General features: G+C 36.5%; 1 protein-coding gene across 1 annotated transcript in view; it reads right to left on the bottom strand.

Annotated features, from left to right (window-relative positions):
• The window catches only part of DLGAP2 (DLG associated protein 2), a 201,989-nt gene that overhangs the window by 45,582 nt on the left and 129,499 nt on the right, over nucleotides 1-26,908 (bottom strand). Inside the window, exon 5 of the mRNA XM_036751925.1 lies at nucleotides 3,314-3,663. Coding sequence (XP_036607820.1) covers nucleotides 3,314-3,663 — 350 coding nt within the window. The remainder of the gene's footprint in view (nucleotides 1-3,313; nucleotides 3,664-26,908) is intronic.

The following is a 26,908-nucleotide window of genomic DNA, read 5'->3' as shown; positions in this document are numbered from 1 at the left end:
CAACAATACATGTTCTATCATGATGATATTAATAAAGAGATGCAGGTTCTGGAGAACCCTAATAGTTTCACTTTCTATTTCTGTTTTAAATATTGGAATTAATTCTATGTGGTACATATCATTATAATTAGTAATATGAAATTTATATATCATTAAAAAGCTATGAAAAGGAGGAAATATTAACATTTTTCATGACCTCTCAAATATCCATGGCTAGCTGTTGTTCTATACCTCTATTACCTATCTAAAACAAATTCCTGAAAAATTTATCTACACTCAGTATCTCTACTTCCTCTTCTCATTCTCTTTTAAACCTTTTGCCTTTTGTCTTCTAATCTCATCACTCAACTGAAAAAAGTCTTCTTAACATCACTAATGGTCTCTTACAAAATCTAAAGCCTCTCCCCAGTCCTTTTCATTCTTCACCTCTGCAATATTTGATAATATTGATTATCCTTTCCTGAGTGTTTTTGACACTGCTCTTTCCTGGTTCTGCTAACTCTTCTCTATCTCCTTGAAAGGTTCATTATCCGTGTCATAAACAGGTAGCTGACACAGTGGATAGAGTGTTGGCCCTAGAGTCAGGAGGACCTGAGTTCAAATAAGGCCTCAGACACTTACTAGCTGTGTTACCCTGGGCAAGTCACTTAGCCCTGTTTGCCTCAGTTCCTTTTCTGTAAAATGAGCTGGAGAAGGAAATGGAAACCATTCTAGTATCTTTGCCAAGAAAATCCCAAAAAGCAGGTCACAAAGAGTGGGACACAACTGAAATGATTAAACAACAAAATATCTGTAAGCACCAAGAATTCTAGATGGCACAATGGATAGAGCTTCCTGAGTTCAAATTCAGCCTCAGACACTTATTAATTGTGGGCAAGTCATTTAACCCTGTTTGCCTCAGTTCCTCATCTGTAAAATGATTTGGAGAAGGAAATAGAAAACCACTTCAGTATCTCTGCCAACAAAACCCTAAAACGGGGTCATGAAGAGTCAGACATGACTGAAATGACTGAACAACAACAACAAATCCATGTCGTGCCCTCTAACTGTGGATTTCCCTCCAGAGATGACTGTCTTAGCCCTCTTCTCTTTTCTCTCTATAATCTCTCACTTAGTGATCTCATGAGCTCTAATGAGTCCAGTTATCTTTTCTATGCAGGTGACAGGCTGCATACTACAGTGGAAAATGTGCTAGGTTTGGAGTCAGCATTGCTGTTGAGTCTTTTCCATCATATCAGACTCTTTGTAACCTCATTTGGGGTTTTTTTGGCAGACATACCAGAATGGTTTACCATTTCCTTCTCCAGCTCATTTTATAGATGTGGAATTTAGGCAAACGATTAAGTAACTTGCCCAGGGTAGTACTTCAGGCTTGGCACTCTATCCACTGTGCCACCTAGTTGCCCAAGTCAGGGTACCTGAGTTCAGATTCAAGTTCTAATACCACTATGTGAACTTGATCAACTCAATTAGCCTTTCTGAGCTTTATTTTCCTAATCTGTAAAAATGAGAGGGTTAGACTAGAGTTAGATCTATGATCCTATGACTCCCCAATCTATGTATTATGTCTTTGTTTCTCTCTTGGGCTCCAATCTCCCATCATCAATTTCCTGTTGGACATGTTAAATTAGATATTCCATAGGCATGTTAAACTCAACATATATAAAATAGAACTAATTATCTTTGCTCTTGAACCCTACCCTTCTTCCAAACTTTCTCATCGTTTTAAAAATCATTTCTTTGATCTTTTCAAACAAAATCTCTTTCTTTAGCCCTTCAAAGAATTCTTGTTGTTGGGCTTGTGTCCAATCTGCATTTTTCTTTAGGGCTTTTTATTTTTAAAGCTTTTTTAACATCATTGTCTTCTTTTAAGTTTGTGTCTTGAGCTTCCCTGTCACAACAGTAGCTTTTTATGGTCAGGTTCTTTTTCTTTTTTCCTCACTTTTCTATACAATTTCTTGACTTTGAACTTTATGTTAGAGTTGAGCTTTGCTTATCTCTGGGATGGGGTAGGGGTGGGGGTGGAAGGTCTCTGCCCTGAGCTTCACACTTTTTTGCCTTGATATTTTCACAGCTCATTCTGGAGGCCTGTACATTTTCTTCATTTTTTTTTTGGAATTAATCACAAATGCATACATCCATGTGTACACGTGTACATAACAGGATATGTATGCATACATGTATACATATGTGCATTTGTAATACATATACTTGTATAATATATAATCCAGGGACCCTGTTATACACACACACACACACACACACACACACACACACACACACACGGGGCATGGACCCTGTGCAAATCTATCCTGCCTCCTGCCATACAACCATATGTATGGCTCAGTCAGTGCTGAAAGGTTCCTCATTTTGAGGATAGTGAAGTAATACCCTTATTGATTATTGAGCAGTGACTCAGTAGATCTTTAGAAGGTAGTAACTCACCCTGGGTACCTCTCTTCTCTTCCTAGATGAAGATGCTGTTGCACACTTAGTAAAAGTGAGAAATGATGGATAAACAATGTCAAAGTTGCATTGGTAGCCAAGAACCATTAAGACATAGAAAAAGGCCTTTAGTATGTTGGAAAGTTCCTGTATGGAGGATTTATAGAAGGATGGGAACAAGGATTTAATACAGTTATAAAGCAGGAACAAGATGTGATCCGAACCAGGATGCACAATGAGTAGAATCAAAAGTAACAAATCTTTAGCTTTTGAAGAAGCTCAGCAGCACATTTATATTTAAATGGAAATTTTCAGCTTACCTGGACTGTGTGTAAATCCTCCTACTGTATCAGACAATAGACAATAACAAATTTGCTAGAGTTTTGCTTTCCTTTTATAGTGTAATCATTTTATAATCATACACTTGTTATATCCTTCCTCATATACTTATTATATAATCATATAATCATATAACTCTTCCTAGTGAAGGCTCATCTCAGTCCCCTTCTATTGGTGGTGAACTTGTAAAGCTAGCTGTTAAGCAGTTATACTCTACCAAAAAGAAAAATTTGGAAGATTTGGAAGACATGGAGAGAAAGATATTAGCAACCCATTTACTTGTTGGTCTGCCATGTCATCTCAATCCCAGGCCTTACTGAGATGAACTCTTTCAATTTACACTCAGCATTCCAGATGAAGATTTGTCTCTTTAATCACTTTGTAATGGTGTGAATTAGCATGAATGTTATGTACACCCAGGGTTATTTGTGAGGTTATTGGAGTCAGTAAAGTTGGCTGATTCATTTGTTGCTATTTATAGAGCCAAGGTAAGCAATTCATCAGAGGACAGATGTTAATGATAGGCTACCTGAATTCCTATTGAGGAACGACGGCTCTTGAGGAACTCCTCAGCTTTTGTCACTAAGACAGCTTTGTCGCTAGTTCGAACTGAACTGCTCTGGCTCTCAGAGGCGTGGCGCTGGGCAGCTGCTGTTTCCAGGGCAAGATTCATGGCCTTGTTACTGTCCAGGCTATCTGTGGAATTGTACAGGCCTCGGCCATCTTGTGGCCATGGAGGGATCCTCTGAGTCCGGCTGTCATGGTAGGCATCCTGGGTAGATTCCGTGCTGCTCTGGGCGGTGACAGAAATCAGAGGCTTGGAGGTTGTCCGAGGGGGAACCGGTGGTGGTGTTTTTTTATAACTTGTGTATGATACAGCTGGAGAAAGAATAAGACAAAAAAACACAAAGTTAATATAGTTATGTGGATCTTTTCTCTCATTAGAATTTGCTCTGTGTAATTATACACCAATAATTATAAAATGTAAACGAGGCAACTGAAAAATGGCACTGTGTTCAGTTGTAACAGCCTTGCAAATGTTTTTAAAAGTTTTGTTGAGGCTTAATTTTATACAGATTCAGCCCACTTTCACTATTGTTATCTGTCAGACACTTTTTCCCTCTCTTTAAAAAAAATAAGGTTTATTGATGCCTTTTGTTTTTTATATCAGTCACTTCTATATACATTATGCAAATCTCATCTCCCCATAACCCTCTGAATTGGATCTTCCCTGGTAATAAAGAAAAATTGTTCAGCAAAAACAACTAATAAAGTGACTGAACCTAACAATGTATGTAACATTGTCCCTATAGTCCTTTTCCCTTCTGCCATGAAGAGGAATGCATATTTCATTATCTGTTAACTACTTTCTGTCTTCCTTGTGCCCCCACTTCCATCCCTAACTCTTGAAGTCTATTTACTGAGTTTCTACCTTATGGAAAATATTGAATTGTGAGGGATAAAAAGATGAATAAAATGCAGTTCATGCCTTCGTAGAGCTTATGGTCTAGTATGGAGAAATAATTCACCTATACAGATATAGTAACTGTAATATAGATAATGTTAAGTGTATACGACTACAAAATGTAGAGGCTACTTCCACTGTCAGGGACCAAGGATGTACTTACGGAGGAGTGCAACCATGAATAGTAGACATTACAACAGGAATATCTAAAGGGGGAAAGCATGTCAGGTAGAGGACACATCACAAGTAAAAACATGGAAAAGTGAAAGATTTTAGCATATCTTTGAAGAATGTCAAGTATACCATTTTGGCTGAAGGGTTCACCAAGGGGAGAAGTGAGACATAAAGCTGGAAAAATTGGCTTTTACTTTCCTGAGAACCCAGGCTAAGGAGTTATAAGCACCTATATCTAGTAAATATGCTCAAATAAAAGAGAGAGAAAATTGAGAGGAGAGGCAAGAAATATTACATATGTTTTAGGAAGTAGCTTAATTTTCATAAGGCTCATTTACCAGATAGCTCATATACTTATTTTGTCAGCTAAGATAAAATATTCCTTAGCACTCTCTTCAGTTCTCAAATGGATTTACACTACAATAAGTTATTTTATTTCATCTTTGAAACAAGAGTTAATAAAGTGCCCCTTAAGCAGTAATGAAAAACTCTTCACTATAATCCAAGGAAAAAGCATAGACATGGATGGGTTGTAGATGTCTGAGGATTGTTTGTTATGCTCAGAGATAGGGAGATGAGTATACAAGCATCCTCCAGGCTCTTTATGAGATCAAGTTTGAAGGAAGGATGAGTAATAATACCCTGTAATCATTTTCAGAGAAAGTGCCCTGAAGATTAAGAGCACAATGCAAATGAATATGAAAATCCATAATGTTTCAAAATTTTATTTTTATAGTATTTGAGCAGTCTTTTTCAATATTTCCTTAACCTCTGGGGCAAACTGGAATAGCAAAAAGGCTAGGAGGCTAGCCTTTGAGTCGCAAAGATCTGGGTTCAAGTTCTGCCTTTTCTATACCACAGCATTGGCAAGTCATTTAACCTTTCACCATCCCCAGGCAACTCTGTAAGACTACTAAGGTAAAGATAAGTTGTTATCTGTATTGGATGGAGGGAGCTCCCACCCTGAGATTTACACACACACACACACACACACATACACACCCACACACTCACACACTCACAAGTTTGGACCAAAACAAATAAGTAAATAAAGGATATCCTACCCCATTCATAACCAAAGTGATTTTTCAAATTTGATGCAAACAAGAAACAAAAAGCAAAGCAAAATAAATTTTAATTCTTTGCATTCAATTCAATTTAACATATATTTCAAAGTTTTCTGTGTGTGAAGAATGAAGGCTCCAACCATGGGCCTGAGGTCTTACTGTCCTGTAACCAGCTTCTCAAGGCACCAGATTCTCCACTTGTGGCCAATCCAAGGAACCTTTCTTCACCACAGAATTTTCACATTTGCTTCTCCTTACTGATTCTAGCTGGAGGTACTGAGCTTTCTGCAACTTCCTTGCTTGTGAACCAAGTGCAATGGTCTGTCATATTATAACTCAGATTCCCTTCCAATCCCCTCCTCCTCGGGACCTTAGAGGTCATCTAGTCTAACCTACAGCTCAACCAGAATCCCTAATGTGGCTATTCAGTCTTTGCTTGAAGACCTTTGGTGTGAGGAACCCACTTCCTTCCAAAGCAACCCCTTCTACTTTGAGACAGTTGCCAATCATGTATCATTTGTTAACTCAAGGTGTGCTGGTCTTAACTCCTACTTCCCTCTTTCTCTTACAATCATTTTCTTCAAACCCTCAGCACCTGGAATATATTTCCTAAGGGACATGAGTAAGTGTCAATTTACAAAGGCCAAAGGAAATCTATTCAGTCCCTAAGTGACATCTAAGCTTTCTAACCTAATTATAAAGGAAGCTCTGCAGGTGTAACATGACCTGACAGGCCTATCTAGACACTTTTCTTTGTTGTTTACAGATGAGAATGACATATTGTATTTAGAACATCCCGGGTTGATTTTGGGATTCATCCACCTGGGTTTTCTGGACACAGTTTATTCTTCTAAACCCAGACTTATCCTCAGCCAATCAGGAATGATGATTTGGTTTTTTTTTTTTGATTCTCCACCCTTGTGGCTATGTAGCTCTTTAGTTAACTAACTTTTCCTTCCTACTACCAATGGAAAACTAAGGGATTATAAAGTAATTATAGTATGTCATCTCAAAAATTGAAAATGATCCAATTCCCAAAGTTTATAAAAGATGACTATTTATGATGAGCAAGGTACATATTTTTGAATTTCAAGGCCTAGAGATTTGTTAAAAATTTGAAAAGTAGACATTTTAAACGGAGTTGCCTTGAGAAGGTAACCTATAAAATTAGAATATGACAAAGTAGCATTGAAACAAATGACAGTCTCATATTTATTTCTTCAGTACAAAGAAAGTAGGCCCTTTCTGCCTAGGAAGGAAAAATATCTAAAATCATCTTTTCCAGTGTCTGACTTCCCCCATATCAACTAGTCAGTAAATATTTATTCTGTACTTCCTGTTTGCAAAATGTTGTGCTTGGTATTGTAGGAAATACAAACAAGTGTAAGATATAGACCTTGTACTTAAGAAGTTCACCATGAGGCAGATCAAAGCATACTTTTTCTTTTTCTTTGCTTTCTTTATCTTTCTTGTTGTCAGTTTTTTTTTGTCTGTGTTTTCTTTTATAATATGACTAACATGGAAATACATCTTGTGTGACTGCATATGTATATCCTATATCAAATCACTTGCCTTCTCAATGTAGGGGGGAAGGCAAGGGAGTGAGAGAATTTGGAACTCAAAATAAAAAAAAGAATGTTAAAGATTGTTTTTGCATGTAATTGAGGGAAAAATAAAATATTAAATCATTTAAAAAAGTTTACCATCTAGTTTTGAACAATTGTGGCTCAGTGAGTTAGTATATTTAGTGAAAACATTTCCACAATCATTACTTGTATTTCTCAGTGACTTCTAAAAAGCCCAGAGTAGATCCAACTGTATTCCAAGTTCCTTAAAATATTTCTAAGAAAGGATGTGATGACTTCAAACAAAAAACCCTTTGATGTAGATAAATGGGAGCTGGGCCAGACAAGGTTGGTGAAAACCAGAGCAGACAAACCATTCTCTATGTCTTACCAATCAACTTATTAGGATGGAAAGGGGATGAATCAATATTTCTTAAAGGCAGTTTTTGACAGATGCTTTTGGAAATTTACAGGGTTTGAGAGAGTAAAGGCTCATTGGACATGGTTTCCATATTAATATGAGACTAATCTCTAATGATTTTTTAAAATTGTTAAGCATTTTACTACTGGCTTTGTATAGACATAACCTTTGTGCTTTTTCTATGTCTCACCATGATGTTACACTTAGATATTTGAATCAAGTACAAAACTGGTGGTAAAAAGCAGGACTTTTTATGCCTCAAACTTCATTACTGATCTCTGAGGATCCAAAGATGAGATGGCAGAATCATAGAGGATTGTGGAGTCCATTGTGACAAAAGTTCTAGTCCTGGTTCTGCCCCTAAATAGCTATGTGAATTGTGGCTAATCACTAAATCTCTGTGAACATTTTGGCTAAATGATTTATAAAGTACCTTCTATCACTAAAATGCTTTTGGCTCTCAGATATGATAATACTCACCTATTTCTCACCTTATTAATGTAGGAACTAATATTCTAAAGTATTCTGAACTTACAGTGACATCAGAGGTAATAAAAACAGTCCCCTTTTCCCCTCATTAAACTTTTCTACTATGCTGGTCTGCCATGTATATAATTTTGTTTTTCCTAAATGGGAAAAATGCAGGAGAAAAACTATGAAGAAAGTGCATTGGTAAATAGCACCTAATGGATCTTTTCTACTATAATATTAGAAATATAGGTAATTATCTTCATGTTAACCAATTAGTGATGGCTCATTCACTAAAGACTCTTTATCCTATAATCACACATCTTCTACAGTTACAGTGATACACTTGAAACACAACATAGACATTTCCAGTTTTCAGAATATAATTGCTAATAGATGTTGTGGATAAAAACCCAGATAATATTGCAAAATTAATGAAGTTGTGTTTCTCTTAAGCAATAGCAATCATACTGATGAAATTGTTTGTACCACCCTTGGGTAAAAGTAATGTTAAAAGGCACTACAGGAAAGAAAAAGAATATATTATGAAAGTCATACTTATCTTCAAAACCTTAAGATTGAGTAGATAGGTCATCATGGAAATGACTAAGTCACTGTATTTTGCCAGCTGTGCTCCTCTCACCAGTGAACAATGAAACATATGGTGAATATTATAATGGAATTCACAGGCAAGAACAACTGAAATGCCACATAATCATACAGAGATTTGCCTAGAAAATTTAAACAATGCACTCAACAGACATTTGTTCCTAGTTATCTTTATTAATACTTAGGTATTCTCAGAGGTGTCCTTTTCACATCTGTTTGTGTTGTGAACCATACCAAATTTATTTAATTTAATCTAAAAATTGTGTAAACCATGATTAAGTCTTCTTTTCTTTGCATAAAATGCCCAGCAGATATTATTACTTTTCTTACAGAAAAAACAATGCTATCTCATATTTTCATCTTCTTGCATTGGGGTCCTTCTGTGCCTCACTGTGATGTAGAGGTGACCCTATGTTCTCAAAGGATATACAAAACTGTAGAGCTTTTGAATATAGATGTAGTGGTTGACTGTGAATCTGTTGTCCAAGGATGAGCCTACCTAAGTTCAGAGAGACTCGTCAATAGATTGATTGAAAAATAATGAATTCTGGGGGCACAGCAACTCTCAAAAATAATCCGCGAAGTTGTGGTGGAGTTGCACTGCACATTAGTGGAGGTAGTACCCATGCTAATGAAATGATGTCCTTAAGAGTACTGAAGCAAGTACTTTTTTTCTTAGTTTGCTACTGCTAATGCAAAGGGAATATAGACCCTCCAATAGACTGACTGCTAAAAAAGATGGGGGAAAATATATTTTCTCAATTATTTAATTAAATAGATCAAAAATTTTTGTTCCTGACTTTCTGAACTCTTATCTTTGCCTCAGTTGCCTCTCACACTGGAGATGCCTGCACCCCTGTAGCCTCCTCTTCGGAGGTGTGATTTCCTCCTTGTAACCTCCATTTAAAGAATTGCTTACTTCAGTCATGCTTACTTCTGGCTCCAGTCTTGACTCTCTTGAATGTTCCACCTTGCCCCATCCCCCCAGTTTTTTCAGCTGCCTTTTATAGGTTATCTCCCCCCATTGAAATGTAAGCTCCCTGAAAGCAGCAGGGACTTTCTGCTTGTATTTTTCTTCTTGCTTGTATTTTTATTCCTAGCACAACATCCTGTACCTAGCACATAGTAAGGCCTTAATAACTGCTTTATCTAATCTAATCTCATCTTTAACATAAACTAAACACAGCTTACTTCGATAGCAAAGAAGCAGCAATAGTGATTTGTCCAAAATGAGGGAAAGAAATATAATTAGGCCTTGCTGTTCCTGAAGTTGAATCAGCCTGAATGACAACAGACCCATTTCAGGGCTTTGTTAACTGATCTTTTCTTCCAACTAGTAAGCTGCATTTCATTTAAAATGTGCATAATTAGAGATCTCCCCAACCCAGAATATTGATGGTTCTAATTTTGCAGCGTCATAGATAGGCTAGGACTGATTGGGGTAACTTAAAATTACAGTCAGAACCGTTCTGGAATGTTTCTAATTATTCACTGTGTAGAAATGGCTCGTTTGGTTGAATCCTATATTTAGTCTAACATAATACAATGTGACTTATCTTTCTTCTCCAAATCAGCCAGTTAATTGATTTTGAAAACTATATAACTATTGTCATCTAAATCCTCAGCCAGCTACACAACTTTATCAAACAGGTGTTCTTTGTTTTGGGGGTATCATTTTAATGGTATTGCTACAAATCAGGGTGTTCTTGAGTGTTGCTGAAGAGGCCGTGGTTGGGAAGAAATTTGCAGCTTTGGTTACGCTATGAACAAATGAAGCCTACTCTTTGGTTATCACCAAAACTGCAATTTCTGAGATCTTGTATCCAAAAGGAATATCGTATTCTGTAGTATATAAACTCCCCAGAACCAAGCTTTGTAGCTTGTTGTAACCAGCAAGAGCGTATAAAATGCTCTTGGAACTGAATTACATTGCATGTCCTGCCCTCTTCCCCCTTTCCCCATAAAAATGGGAAAAGACTCCATTTCTTTTGGTTTCATGATAATCTATCACGTCTATAGTCAAAGGGATTTGAATGATTTATTTCTACTGGCTTATTATTATTATTACTTAAAAAACCTAAATTGACGATTTTGGAATCATGTTGCAGGTGAAAGTGAAATCTGCCTCTTTTCTTCAGAAGTAGAGGCAAATCAAGTAGATCTACTTGTGATGGGCTATACCAGATGCTCAATCTTATACTCTTTTTTACCAAAATAGAACAACTACAGTCTTTGAAGTTTGGTTCCAATGTGTTTTTGTATTATTGATGCTCTTGTATTTTTTTGATCACTTTGTGCTACTTTAACTCACCTTAGCCCCACAAACCTTTGCCATCCATTATTCTTGTAAGCCAGAAAACTTGAATTGCAGTCACAGAATAATAGGACTCAGAGGGCCCTTAAAAAGTCATATGGCATAGTTTAGTGAAAAGAACACAGGAATCATAATCAAAAGATCTGAGGTTAAAATTTTTTTCTGCCTCATACTAGCTTTGTGACTGAGGATTAAGCACCTAACCTCACTGAACTCCAATTTCCTCATCTACAAAATGGTATAACAACAAGTCTGCTACCTCTATCACAGAGGTGTTGTAAGGAAAGCAGTTTATAAGCCTCAAAGTGTCATGTAGATGTGAGTTACTCATCCCAACAGCTCTAAATCTTTCCAATAATGCAACTCTATCTCCTTTCATTCAAAATCCTCAAAATTACAGATTACATGTTTTACAGCCCTTAGAATGAATGTTTTTCCTTTTCTTTAAAAAAGACTTTTGTTCTACAATTTAGACTAATTTCTTTTTGCTATACCCAGTTGAAGAGGCAAGTAACTGTGCTCTACTACCCTCAGTACCTGTTCCTACCTTTAGAAAGAGTTGTTCTTTTTCTCCTTAGTGGTTTCCTTGTCTACATAATATCATAGGAATTAGAAGTGGAGGGGAGCTTTGAGATAGTTGAAAGTGGAGAGGACCTTGAGTTCCATAAGGGACCAAGTGTTGAGTGAGTGAACAAATGCAGAAAAGTTAACAAAGCACTTACAATATGCTGAATATCATGTTAAGCTCTGAGCATACAGTTAGATAAGAGAGTTCCTAATCTTAAAGAGTTTATACTCTAATTGAAGGAGACAACTAAAGAGATCAACTGTTGGCTGGATGACAAGGCCCAGGAGCCCTTAGGGTGCATCAGCAGGACAGGTGACAGTGCCCAGGTGTCTAGAAGGCATTGTAGTAGGTCAAGGCAGGGTCCTTCTCTAAACTTTCTATTGCTTTTGATTTTTGAGTTCAGCTCAGTGTTTTGTGAGACACTTAGTAAATGTTAAATAAATGAATGGGAAAGCATATCTATGTTATTTAAAAGGTAAAATGTTAGGGTGTTCATTGCTGAGAAACTGCCTTTTGCAGCCATCTACCCCAATATCCTTATTTTATAGATGAAGAAACTGAGAACAAAAAGTTAAGTGATTTACAAGTGGCAGAATTAGATATCCAGGTCCCCCAACTAATTCCAAATAAAATATTCTTTCTACTGTGCCACATATCCTTAACCCTTAAATTTTACTTTAACAAACAAAATAAAACATGGTTTTTGATATTTTTTTTCAGAAAATAAGTTTCATTTTTCTGATCCTGATCCAACAATTTTCTATCCTAAGTAATAGAACCCCAACCTATGGACAACACTTCAGTGAAAGTTTTGACCAATCCAAAGCAGTAAAGATTTATAAGGCATTTATAAGGTATAGTAGGGATTCAAAGACAACAAAAACTAGTCCCTACTGTTATGAATTTTGTGTTCTAATAGGGGAGTACAATGTATAAATAAACAAGTTTGGATCAATGCCAGATAGATTTGGGAGATTATAACATGTTATACTTTTATATCTATAAAAAAGCTCATGCTTCCTTTTTTATTCTAAAGTTAATTTTTTCAGTGAATGAATATATGTTTTCTCTCCCTTCCACCTTTCCCTTTAGAAAAAAGAGGAAAATAAAACCTTTCTAACACAATCAAGCAAAACAAGTTTCCACATTGGTCATGCCCTCAAAATTTATGTTTTAGTCTGCACCTTTCAGTATGACACTTCTCTGTTAGGAGGTATTGTGCTTCTTTTAGAAATAATAACTATACAACTGTTGGTAGCAAAAGAAAATTTAGAGTATATTTTGTTGTGCCTGCATCCAAAATATTGATGAAAAATAACACATAATGAAGAGTCTTAGGTCAGAGGAAATTTCATTTGTTATACCTATTTCTCCACCATGACCCCCAAACTTATGTAGTTACTAAGTAACTGCAACTGGGCTAAAACCTTCATATAGTCACCTACCTATGTAGTGATTCTAGACCATATTTTCCTGGTTTCTTTTAAGTTATAGGGGAGAGAAATACATTATTGTAATTCAAATATTATTAGTATTTTTTGCATTATTCAGAATTTATTATTACCATGTAGCTCACATCATTTCCAAAAGTTCCATGAAACATTTTTTTTTCCTTCCTCCAAGCCAGCTAAGTGCAGAATAGCTTAATACATTGTGGACCCTAAAATTTGGGTTGTGGCAATTCTGTTCAGTTTTAGCCAAATAATGGTGATGTTTAATCATCACCCTTTCTTTGCACAATGATCAACCATCTGGATGGAGATGAGAGAAAATAAAAGATGACAAACTACTTTATGCTAACAATTCATCTGTGGCATCTGCAGCTGTTGAGGAAGACTATTACAGTATGTTCTGAGACAACTGGACCCAGCAATCAAAGAACATTAGAAATTTTAAAATCTTTTTTTACACAAATGAAAAAGTCATTAATGAATTTGAAAAAAAAAGATCTTATTATGCAATTGTAGGCCACACCAAAGGGCCAATTTTGATGGAGGAAAAAAGGCAGTTTCTTTCTCCTGGACTTTGAGTAGAGGGCAGGGATTATGTTTTCTCTAAAGTTTTTAACTCCCCCTTACTTTACCTCTGCACTTATCACAGTGCTTTGTATATAGCATAGTGTATATTGAGTATATGTTGAATGAATGAATGGAAAGAGATTTCTGTGGCATTTGGAAGGGAAATTGTGATGGTATTAATCATTGAGAAAGTACCTTTTTCAGTACAGTCAGATGAAGCAGAATGGTATGAGAAAGCATTACACTTGGTGTCAAGAGACAGGTTCAAATTGCAACTCCATTTCTTGATCTTGGACAAGTAAACTTTCATTCCTAGAACCCTAGTTTCTTGATTCTTAAAAGGGGAGGTTGGATTCTGTGATGTTTAAGGTTTTTTTTCAGTTCTAAATCTTATGAGGTGCTATGGTTACTAGCCCAGTGCCTCAAACTTCCTACGAGGCTTTTGGGAGGTAAATTAATTGGCGTTGGTAAGACCTGCTTGATATTTTGAGACTTTCCAGTAGTTTTTCACCATAGTCAGAGTTGGCCAATGTCTCAGTGGTGTGAAGCATGCAGATGTGGTGAGACAACCATATGCCTTTGAATAAATGTCAGTAGTATATTTTATTTGATAGTTCTTTCTGAAGATCACCTGTGAATGCAATCATATGACAGTGTTCAGTGACAGCTGGTGGCACAGTGGATAGAGTGCTAGGCATGGAGTCAGGAAGATATGAATTTAAATCTGGCCTTAGATGTTTACTAGCTGTATGACCTTGGACAAGTCAATTAGCCTCTGTTTGCTTCAGTTTCCTCAACTGTAAAGTGGTGATAATAACAGCACCTACCTTGTTGTGAGGATCAAATGAGATAATATTCTTAAAAGTGCTTAGCACAGTGTCTGACACAAAGTTGGCACTATATAGGCACTCATTCCTTTCTCCTTTAGTAGAAATATCAGAAATCTTCAAAAATGATCATTTCTATTTAGCTCTGATTGTTACCACTTATATGGGAATGAAAGGAAATAACAGGTGAAGAAACCCAAATCAGAGATGCCAGTAACCCGGGTAAAAGAACTCAAGTTAAGAGATAAAAGATCAGTTTTGTGTTCTTGATGTTCAGATGTTCTTGATCCCATCCACCTTCATGGGTGAGATTTCATCCACCTATTGCCTCTCTGTAGATGACTTTCTCCCCTTCCTCTACAATATCTCCTATTTTTCTCTCCTATCTCATTATTTACCCTAAACACTGTCATTTCTGGGCTTCATTTTCCTCATCTGTAGTCTTAAAAAATGTAGTAAATGGTATCTGGCATCTTCATCTGAATGTGTGACTTATCTCAAACTTAACATGTCCCCAGTAGAAGGCAGCATCTTCCCTGCCAAATGTGCTTGCTCACAACAACTTATTTGATCCTGATAAAAACCCTGCAAAATAGGTGATACTATTGTCCTCATTTTACAGATGTAGGAACTGAGGTTCAGTAAGGACAAACGATTTATCCAGGGTCACATAGCTAGTAAGTATCAAAGGTGGGAATTTGAACCCAGATATGCCTGATTCCAAGTGCAGTTTCTGATCTCTTACACAACACTGCTTATGAAAAGAGAAGAATGACAATTAAGGCTATTAAAAACTTTTGATTCATAGGATACAGATACCAATAAAAATTCAAGCAACAGATATCAAGACAAAATCTAGAAACATGTTGCATTTTTGTGGTAAAATATCAATAAAATATAAATTTTTACTATGAAGATAAAAGGTATAGTCAATTATACTCTTTTCAAAATTAAAAAAAGCCACGACTAGGGTTAATGATTCCCTTTCAGCTTAATAAGTATGTTGTCAATCTCATGTATAAGTTGGATAATATCAATCAAGTCACTGTTGATTTTTCAAATATAATATCATAGAATTTAGATGTGGAGGAAACCTTAGACATCCTATACTTCATCCACTTCATTTTTCAGATGAAACTAAAAATCAGAGGTGATTTACCAGAGTTCACACAGAAAAGTAACAATAGTAACAGGTGGCATGTAACAGCTTTATAAAAACAAGCAAACTGTGTTATGTTGGACATTATATAAATGATTCTACATTCTATTAGGATGAGAGAATCAGTGATGTACTGTCTAAGGATGTAATGTTGATCTTATGATTAAATAATCTTGTTCCCCAAATCCCTTCCCCATTGGCTGGCTCATGCCTTTAATTCCTTCAGTAGGGGACAAAACCTTCTATTCTGCTCTTAGAAAGAAGGCTCAGAGTACAAATACCACAAGAAGGAGAGAACACATCAACTTAAATCCATGCTAACACACAAAATGCTGAGAGGAGATTTGGAATGGCAAGAAAAGTCAGAGAAATCACAAAGGCTTATAATGGGGTAGGAGTTTTTGGAATACATAAAAAGGTATTTTCCCATAGTGACAGAAACTTACTTGGGAGTGTCCTGAGTGCAGCAGTATCACCAAATGGCAGCATATAGACCACTAGAGGGCTGTGAAGCATGGTGCAGACATAGCAGTGGCCATAAAAACTCCTCTTAGGAGAGAAGCATGCCCTTTTCTGATATTGGGTCCCTGGAGCAAAGCCCCAATGGCTCCATGGTAATCACTGCTTTGGCTATAAAGTCAATGAGAGATGATTAAAAAGGGTATATATGCATTCAGGAGGGCTAGTTGGGAGCTAGAAGAATGCAAAAGATGTAGCAGCCTGGGGTAATTTGGTATGGGGCAGATAGCCCTATATACTTTAATAGCTCTTTATAACAAAAGTGTAGTCTCAAATTAACTATTGTTTATAACTATGATCTTGAGCCACTACGGGATAAATGATCTTCAGTAGGCCCTGATTTATAAGGTGTGAAATACATTTTTTCCATGACAATGTTCACTTAAAAAAATCAATGCCAAAAGTGACAAGCTTCGGTTATCTGGAAATATTATTAATATAGAGTAAACAATTCATTTACCAAGAATATTGGATAAATTGTTTTGTATGTGTATGTAAAGGCTGCAGGGCAAGGGGGATAGAGGGTGAGCCTCAGAGTCAGAAAGACCTGGGTTCAAGTCCTGCCTTGACAAATACTGTCTGGGTGACCTGAGCAAATCATTTAGCCTCTTGGTGTCCCATGCAATCCTCCAAGACCTTAAGTTAACAAGAAGCTGCTGATCTGCATACATATAGGTATTTTCCATACTGGGTATTATCCATAATGATGCCGCATAGGGCTGGGCCCCTCTCACCCTTTCACACTTGCCCCAATCTATAAATATATGTAGAAAAGTCAAATATATCAAGTACATGTTCCTATAGTTACATACCTGTTTGCAATTAAATGACTTAATCTTGCTTTAGCAATACTTTCCAAAGGTAGATCAGTAGAATTAAAGCAAATGGATTGATGGAGAGGGAAGCAGCTTTTCTACATTTAGGGTTTGGTTAAGTGTAACAGAAATGGAAACAGAGCAGAAATGATGGCAGCTGATGCCACTGAGACAAGATGAGAAGGGGAGGACCTGACATTTATTTTCTATTAAAAATCTTCTGCAAAAATAACTCATTCAGGTATTTCCTAAGTGTATATCAAAAGAGCTCGATTTTAGAACTTTTGTATGTATTACAAATCAAGCTGATGCTGGAAGGGCCCATCCGTTTGGTAAATGGCACAAAACAGATGAAGTTTATGCCAATGGGTTATGAGAATGCCTTCAGCTTTTTAAGTCAACCAATCTTAGCAGTAGCGGATTTTCTTTGGAGTCATGAACATTTCACTTCAGGAGATACAGTGACATCACTGAACCAGACTGTGTTCTCATATCTGCTGCTAGAAAAACCCTGATCACAGTAGAGTAAGTGAACAAGTGCCAAAACTCATCAGCCTACACCTGGAATGGTGGAGAGAGGAGTTGAATTCAATCCAAGAAGATAGTGGCAAGCCAAAAAGCAAATTTAAAAATTAGCATCTTATGGCATAAGACACAATGACATAATCAAGATAAGATGTATTTTAAGTAGCAGGCAGTACCATTCCATGGGGATCTAACAGCAGCAGTTAAATTCACTGCCTTCCCTTAATTAGACTTGAAGGATAACAGCATAAAAGGAATTACTGTAATCGAGACTATGAATGTCTAAATGAGTCTCGATATTGGAGAAGCCCAACTTTGAAGGCGAAAGATGTTGAGTGCAAGATTAAAAGCTATTTTGACAGTGTAATTAATGTTAGTCTCAAACATAAATGTAAATCAGGCAGGACACTGAAATCACAACCCTGTAGGCATATGCACAATGGTTGTATCAAAGCAACAAAAAATTATGTGGGCAGCACAAGGGCTGAAGAATCCTTGATGGACTAGCTAGCAGCAAAGACATCTAATTCAGATGTGTTAATTATCCAGAAATTGTAGTCTAACCAGCACTTAACATCTTGTAGACAGTAAAATAAAGTGATGGCAGCTGTTTCACTGTTTGAGACACTTCCTATTTTCATCTTCAATATTTTTCAATCACTTTACACAATAAGCTTGGATTTTTAGAAGACAAAAATGAAGACTGAATCAACTTTTTAATGACATGATGATCCTTAGAAGTTGACAAAGACTCAATTTTGCCAAAAAAAAATTCTAGGAACTATGCTGGAGAAGAAGTATAAAAGTTAATATCAAATGCATTACTGAGAACGAAGAGGCCAGTTGAAGGAAAATGAGGGACAAGTGAACTACTTGTGTGCACCACTGGTATCTATGAAAAATCAAGAGATCTAGGGGAAGGCCTCCAGAATTCTGGGTAGAGTCCCTGTGATGAAGTCACACAATATGGGAAAGCATGGATAAATTGCAATCTGTATGATTCGAGTGAGTATTCAAATCAAGGAGATACATCAGATATATACACACATCAGAATATGAAAGTAAATTCTAAAAATCCAGAGTCCATTCTTCACAACAAAGGAAAAAGAGTAGTCATGAATAATAAACATCCTTACATTTCCATAATGCTTTAGGATTTATAAAGTATTTTACATCTACTATTTCATTTTTTTTTTCATTACAGCAACTCTGGAAAATTCACTACCAATTGTGAAAATTGTTTGTCTTTTAGTGATATGGTATAGTGTGGTAAACAAATTAGAACTTAATCTAAGTTATCTTTCCCCAAATTAAAAATACTTGGATATCTCAACACCTTAAAATGTAAAATCTTCATGCTAAAGTGCAATTTATTCTTGAAAAGAGTGATTTTAAAAGGAAAAGTTGAAAGACTCATAATTATTGTACTATTAGGTGACTGAGTAATCAACTTCTTTGAGCTTTGGTAAATTGTGTAGCAGATGTTGCCTGCTACATGTCTTCATGATGCATGCATGTATTTTTCTTGTAGTTTTGAAGTCTCTCTGGACATGTTATCTTGCATTCTGCATTAAAGACAAACCAGAATTGCATTTTTTACTATCAAACTAGATGGGCCTGATAGAATGGGCCTTCGGGAGACCCATCCTACTGGTGTTCATTGTTTCTTCTGACTTAAGAAAATTGATTTCTAAGAGTTCCTTCAGCACAAGAGGAGTAAACAACCATTGATCTCAGAACACTTTCATTTATCTAGGGTAATCACTTCCACTTAACACTTACTTGCTAGAAAATGAAAATATAAAAACTTGCCCTAATAAAATTAATATAATAGTAGGGCAAAAGCTACTTGCAAGGGTTTTAAAAAATACATTTTTCCTGTCTAATATCCATAGATCCTTCTCAAATATGAAACCTATTATCCTGGAAAGTTTGATAAGGAAGACAGAATTATCTCCTAATAGGAAATATGGGCTATGTAGTAATGTTCCCTAAGTGACTATCAGAGTATTGTTATTGATCAAAAGGAAAACCTGCCAAGCATTTTTGTATTACCTTCTTACATGTTTAGTCAAGAGTGGACAGTCAGCTAGCTACCTAATGACCTAAACATCATTGCTTCTCAGATTAGAGTTCTTTCTGTGTATTCTCCTAGCCAACTAGAAACAATAAATTTAATTTAAATTGGAAAAGCATAAATATGCTTTCCAGCCAGCTGGAAAGAACTAGAGCTTCTGGAGAAGGAGAAGCATGTTTGAACACTCCTGGTTTGCCCTATTACTTGGATTCTCTTAAACTCACCCTTCTTAGATCTGTCTCAGACAGTGAAAAGGAAATAAAATTTCTTTCTACAAAGGATCACCAGAGTCTTTGTACAGCCTGTGTAAGTGGTGTCCCTTCCTGGCCAAGTTAAGGGACATGCTGCTAGAGAAGGCTGAGATGGAAATTGCCCAGTGAATCATCCATCAGCCCAGTCTTGGGATGAGAACATTGAATAGCTGATCTGTAGTTTAAGTGGCAATTTACAGTGCTTTTCAGAAGACTGCTCAAAATGCTTCTGTTGCAGCTGGCTCCCATTATTATGCTCTATCTCACATGTTACTCTTAAAAAGAAGAAGAAAGAGGTCTGACCATCATTTTGAGGAAGTCAGTACAAAAGGCTGGTATAAGATTTGCAGGGAGAGAGGTTTCAAATAATTCCCACATCTGGGTTGACATTTATCTCTACTAGACTGAGTCAATACATTGTATAAAGTTACATCTTCCAGCTATCCATAGCCCTTCTCAAACTCTGGAAGTTGATTTACATAATGCAAGTCATAACTAGATATTGACAATGATATCTTATGCCTATATGCCATTTTCCCTCTTTAAAAAACAGCAATTTTTGCATATTTTTCATCCTATTTATCTTCAATGGGTCCTTGTAAAGCTGGAAGAAATAGGTAATACCCCATTTTCCAGGTTGAGAAACTTAGTTGTGAAAAGGTTGAGGTATAGTACTTGTTCAGGATCATCCAGTGAGTTAGCTACTGATGTAGAGCTAGCTCTACCATCCCAATTTAGTGCTTGATCAACCAAATATTTCCTGCTTTCGAGGAATACATTGTTTAAGCAAAGTGAGGTCATGCAATCTCATTCCTGCAAAATATTTTATAATCTAATAAATATATTCTTCTTTGGAAGCAAGAGGAGAGACAGGATGAGTTCTGAAGATATTCATTAATTATTTATTCAGAAAAGTCTTTTGAAAAAATACCACAGTGTCTGTAAAAGGCAATCATGGTTTTTGCTTAATCCAATATCCTAACTTCAAATTATCAAATTAACTTCATCCCTAGGTTAAAGAAACTGTGACATTCCAAAGCTCTTAAATCCTGGACCCATGCATTAAAGATTCAGTGACTAGAAATAGAATTAATTCTCCAGAAACAAGTCAGGGTATTATTGGATCAATAGTACTTGAGAGAAATTAATGAGTTGGGTATTTTGTGTTTTTTAAGGCATAACTTCCTAACTGGTCTGAATGGTTGACATAGTTTTTATGTCCTACCCTTCTATTCCTGGAATATGTTAAAAATAAAGGTCCATCTAGAGGTGTTCTCGGCCACTTTGCCCTGTGGTATCAATGCAAGAGATTACATCTCATCTTTTCATTTTTCACAATGTACTTTAGATGGGCACAGCCCAGGATAATGAATAAAAATGGAACCTATTCTGAAGCCTGACATTTGTCTTCTAAATCAGATATCTTTCAATATTATTCATCTCCCTATGGCTTGCTTCTTCCTTCTGTGAGAGTTTTGTACTTTGAGAGAATGGATGTTGTTTTTTAATATTTCATGATGAATAATTTAGAATAGGTGTTATCACTCTTGGAAACTCAAGGATGTTTCCTCTCTTATTTTGCAAAATAAAACACCATCTAAAGTTCTCAGAATCATCAAAACTTTCTATTACTTCACATTAAAAATACAGCTTGACTCCCATACTCCAAGAGTTACATTATTGCACAGAATACAAAAGGGTTTGCTACCATAAGAATGAGACTTTTAACATATTTAGATAATTTTACCAATTGAATGATAATATTTGTAAAGTTCTTAGTATAGTGCGTGGGCCCTAGTAGGCACTTAATAAATGCCTGTTCCAGTGTGTGTGTGTGTGTGTGTGTGTGTGTGTGTGTGTGTGTGTGTAGGGAGAAAGAGACAGACAGAGAGAAAGACAGAGAGGGGGAGACAGAGAGAGAGAGAGACAGAGAGAGAGACAGAGAGAGAGAGAGAGAGAGAGAGAGGAAGAGAGAGAGAGAAACATCCAGAACTCTATCGACTACACCATGCTGCCTCTATGGATAGATATTTGAATACAGTGCACAGAGTTCTGGGACTAGACTTAAAAAGACTTGGTTAAAATCTTGACTTGATATTCACTAGCTATGTGATCTTGGGTAGGCCATTTATCCTCTATTTGCCTAGGGTAACTATCTAGAACAGGGGTGTGGAACCTGTGGCCTCCAGGCCACATGTGGCCCTCCAGGTCCTCAAGTGTGGCCTTTTGACTGAGTCCAAATTTCAATTTGTTCTGTGAAATTTGGATTCAGTCAAAAGGCCACACTTCAGGACCTAGAGGGCCACAGGTTCCCCACCCCTGGACTCTAGAACTTATCTAATAAATCATAGATGAGTGTTGGTCTTCATTGGCTGGCTTTCCCATCTTTATATGAATCATATATTTTTCAATTTCCCTCCCTCATTATTTTGCATATATTCTGCATATAATTATACATGTATGAGTTGTCTTGCCCTTTTCCAGTTCCTGGCACATAATAAGTGTTCATTGACTGATTAATTGAGTCCTTGACTTAAGAAGCTCTTTCTTTATCCTGCATAACTATACTTTCTGTGCACTCTAACATTCCTTATTGAGGAACAATCTTCAGAACACTATGAATCTCTAGAGCTCATCATATACCCATACAACCTCTCTTCTGTCAAATATGAACTTCTTGGGGGAAGGAGAACATTTCTAAAAACTATAGAGTGAAATAATTTTATCCCAGAAAAATGAGACTTTTAGACATCCTAAGATTATATCTAGTCCAGACAGAAAAGTCAAATCATACAAAAATTTTCCTACCTAGCTTCTAAAAGAAAGTCAATTTGTAGAGTCTCTACAATCTTCATAGATAAATTATTCTGATGTCTCATGCCTCTGGTTTTCAAAAGATATGTTTCCTTATAGTTAACCTATTCTATTCCTCTTTGCTTGGTCATGCTGAAGAGCTAATTCTCTTACTTTACTTAGAAATCAGACTTTTTTGTTTGTTTTATTGTTTTTGGTTTTGCATCATGATCATTTTGTGACATATGTCCATCTCCCTCTCCTCCATGTACCTTCCCTAGTTAAAAGTAAGCAATGCAATGGACAAAAGGATTGGATCTGACAGTATATGCAGATTATGTACCCATAATCCCCATCTGTCTAGTATAAGGAGGAAAATACAATATTAGAATTTCTGGTTCAAACTCTGAGTTGTGAGCAAGGGTTGGCATATGATGTGATGTAGTACTATTGTGTTATAAAAATTAAGAGGGGGTTAGTTTCAGAAAAAAAAAAACATGGCAAAGCCTATATGAACTGATGCTTAGTGATACATAATGTGTATCAAATAAGATAATACTTATAAAATGCTTAGCACAGTGCCTAGCAAATAGTAGGTGCTTAATAAATGCTCACTCTCTTGCTTCTCTTCCTTTCCCCCAGTGTCTGAATTAGAGAATTCAGAGCTGCTTCCTGGATGCCTATTGTGTGATAAAGAAAAGCCTTTTTTTAATTGACTACATTACCAGAACAAAAGTCCTGGACAGGTGAAATTATGCTCTCTTTCTCTGGGTAGTAATGGAGGTTGTAAGCCTCTGGGTGGTGAGAAAGAAAGTGCTAATAACCTCTCTTCATTGCCCTTTTCATTTTGTTCTTTCTTGCTCTTAAATGAATGAGTATACAGATAGACTGGATCAGGTTGTGACCTAGAGAGCTTTGAAAAGCCAGAGGAGTCACCAGACCAGGAGTCCATGATGGAGACTGTCGTAACTGACAAAATTGAGTCAGGTGAAAAGGTAATGGCCTGACCTAGCTCAGCAGCTGAGACACTTTTTATATCCAGGAGATATGCTACACCCAGAAGTGAACTTTTTGGGTGAATGTTTAGCCTTATAATTGAGTCCACTCTCCCCAGGGACTGGGGAGGAAGTCAAGCGATTGTGCTCCAGTTCTGAATGATGTGTTCTCTTATTCTTCCTATATCTTCTCAGTAAATACCTCTTTGTAAAAGTTAATTGATGTTAATTTATTGCTTACTATATCAAAAATATATCAACTGGTTAAACGATACTGGGGAGATCCCTCTTAATTCCAGCGCTCTTTTTTAATCATTTCCTGTTTATCCCATATATAACTTGCTTTGTATATATTTGTTTTAATGTTTTCTCCTTCATTAGATTGTAAGCTTCTTGAGGGCAGGGACTATCTTTTGCCTCTGTATCCCTATCACTTAGCACAGTTCTTGGCACATAGTAGGCACTTAATAAATGTTTGCTGAATGAATGAATATAATGTGGCACTGGCAAATGATATTGGGTCAGTAATCAGTAATCGCTGAAGATTGATATTGGGGAAAGACACTCAAGGCTCAAGCAATAGCATTAGAACAAGGATTCTTAACCTGGGGACCTTAGACACTCAAGGGGTTAATGGATAGATTTCAGTGGGGGCGGGGAGGAGATGGTCCTTGAATTTGGGTGAGAAAATTACATTTTTGCTTTTACTAATCTCTAACTGAAATTTAGTATTTCATTTAATTATGAGTATAGGCAACTAACATTATTCTGAGAAGAGGTCTATAGGCTTCAACAGTGTTAAAGTGGTCTATGACATAAAAAGTTAAAAAACCCTACATTAGAAGAACCTGGGTATCCTTAGAAGTCTAGTAGCCTTTCTCTAAGGATTCAGCCTGGCAGTACAAGTGTAACTGGGAGAGAGTAGCCCCAGAACTTAGGTGGCCTACATTTGTCTTCAATTTCCTGGCCTCTCTCGGAGGAGTCATGCCTGAATCGGGCTGCAGCTACAGGTCTGGAAAGCCAAAATCAGCCAACTGTTGGAAAATGGAAAGGGAAGAAGAGAATGGCAAGTGACTCATAGGTATTCTGAAGCCTGTCTGTCTCATATCTCTTGAAGACATGCCTTAGAAATTCTAGATATTAAAAAAAAAGCAAACAAAAACCAGATTTGATCCCATTCAGGATACCTGCCACAAAGCTTCCTACATTAGGTTTTTCTTTTATTTTGCTTTGTTTCAAATGTCAGATTAGGAATACTGGAAAAGACAAGGAATCCGAAAAGGTGTTATTGTCCAAGTTATCAACTTCACACTAGTATGTTTCTTTAAGAAAAATTTATGTGCTAAACATGTTTATCTATAAACATCCATTTAAATATAGTTTTCTTGACATATGCACCTGTCCATTCATTTCCGGTGCTGTTAGACAAAATCACAGCAAGGAAGAACCTAATCTTTCATCACAGAATAATGATGGTGAAGAATCAAACTCTCAAAGCAATGATGCAGTTTTGTCTTTGAGAAAATCAAATTGTTTTCTTCCCATTGATCAGAGATTCAATTCTGTGAATCTAAAAGACAGATTTTCAACATTTTTACTGATATTAGGAATGGGGATTCCAATATCCCTGCCTAATAACATGGTAGTATGATGATGAGACTATATAGCCTAATAAAAATAAGTGTCTCTACCGTGACTTAAAAATTTCCCTACACTTTGCATTCTCATGACCTTGAAAGAAGGGTTTTATGATTCAGATGGAAAATAGGCTGTTTGTTGCTTTGATAAAGAAACCTTTCATTTTGCTGAAATTTGTTTACTAAGGTACTGAGAAGGGCTGGATTTTTATGTTTCTGAAAAGCTTAGGTACCCTACCTAATTCCTGAAACTGTTTGAAAATAAAGAAAAATGGTAATTATCTGGATTCTTGGCCTATATGAGGCCACATAACCACTTTTTTAAAAATGAGAGAATATGTATTATGTACTATACATACTTTAACCAACTATGTATGCAAGTATTATTATTATGTTCTTACACAATTTGTAGAATAAGTACTCAGTTTTCATTCATATGATGTTAACATATTCATCTATAATAAAATCTAGGATCATAGATTTAGTGTTGAAAGTCATTCATTCATTCATTTGTATATTTATTCAACAATATATTGTATATATTGTTTATTTATTCAGCAAGTATTCATTAGTCATCAACTACATGCCGAACTGGGGATACAAAGAGAAAAACAAAACCATCCCTACTCACAACCAGCTTAAATTTGAGGTCAGCTAGTCCAGTCCTTTCATTTTTATAGATGAGAAAACTGAAGCTTAGAGACGTTAAATGATTTATCTAAGATTACTTAAGTGAAAAATGCCCAAACTGAGATTAAAACAGAGCCTCCTTAACCCCAATATTGCAAGGATACCCTGCCTTATAACCCTCTGAAACTACATGACTATCTGAGATGACATAATATACATAGCAATGGCACTCAGGATTACCAAACAAATACTATTCCATCATTATACTATTATTTCTATGAAGAAAATATAACTAGTCTCAATTTTCAAAAATGCAAGTTGAATGAAAAACTTTGGGTTCCCTTTTGGGCTGCCTTTTGATTCATGATTTTGAAAGTATAGTTTAACAAACATGTTTTAGAAAAAATAGTTCTAGTTAGTCTGCTCAAATGCTACATCCCCTGGCCTTCCTCCCTAAACTCATGCTACCACTGGCAGTGTGGTTCTCCAGAAGGGTGACTGCTACTACTTTCAAGGTTCTAGGGGGTCAATGTGTGTGTCTCTGTGTGTGGGGGGGTAATCCTCCTAAGTGCTACATAAGCCCCCACCAGGTACTTATCTTTAATAATTAGCCAGGAGGCTCAGTTCTTTAGAAAAGGTGTTTACTCAAATGGTATAACAAGAACAGTAGTTACAAAGCATTTTCCTCCAGTACCAGGATTACTCTCCCACAAATACACCCAGAATCCAGGAAGAGGGTGGGGAAAGAGTGGACACAAACTCAAAATACAATTTTAGCAAGGTATACAAGTAGGGAGCAAATTTGATTAGGCAACTAATGCAGCTCCTCAATTGTAGAGTCTTAATGACCTTTCTGGAGTAGTGACTTATCTGGGCTTGCTCTTCTTGGGGTGTGGTATTCCACTGAACAGATCATTACAGTACTGCCGAGCAGTTCTCTAGATGACTGTGCCAGCTGCTTATCAGGTTCTACTGCTTTTGGGCTGGGTCGGGCAGCCATTGGACAGTGATCGCCAGACAGGGTTGGAGATATCTCTTTGCCTTTAAGAGCCTGCTGCCAAACCTGGCTAGGAAGGTTGTTTGGTGCCTGGATTCTTTTCAGGGTAGCATGTCTGCTGTTCTCCTGGACTTTCTCTTCAGTGGATGTCTGCACCTTTTCTTTTTTTTTTTTTTTTTTTTTTAAATGCAATTTATTTATTTAACATATTTGGTTTTCAGCATTGATTT

The sequence above is a fragment of the Trichosurus vulpecula genome, chromosome 3, assembly GCF_011100635.1.
Source record: "Trichosurus vulpecula isolate mTriVul1 chromosome 3, mTriVul1.pri, whole genome shotgun sequence".
NCBI lineage: Eukaryota > Metazoa > Chordata > Mammalia > Diprotodontia > Phalangeridae > Trichosurus > Trichosurus vulpecula.
This window is presented reverse-complemented; position numbering and strand designations above follow the sequence as displayed.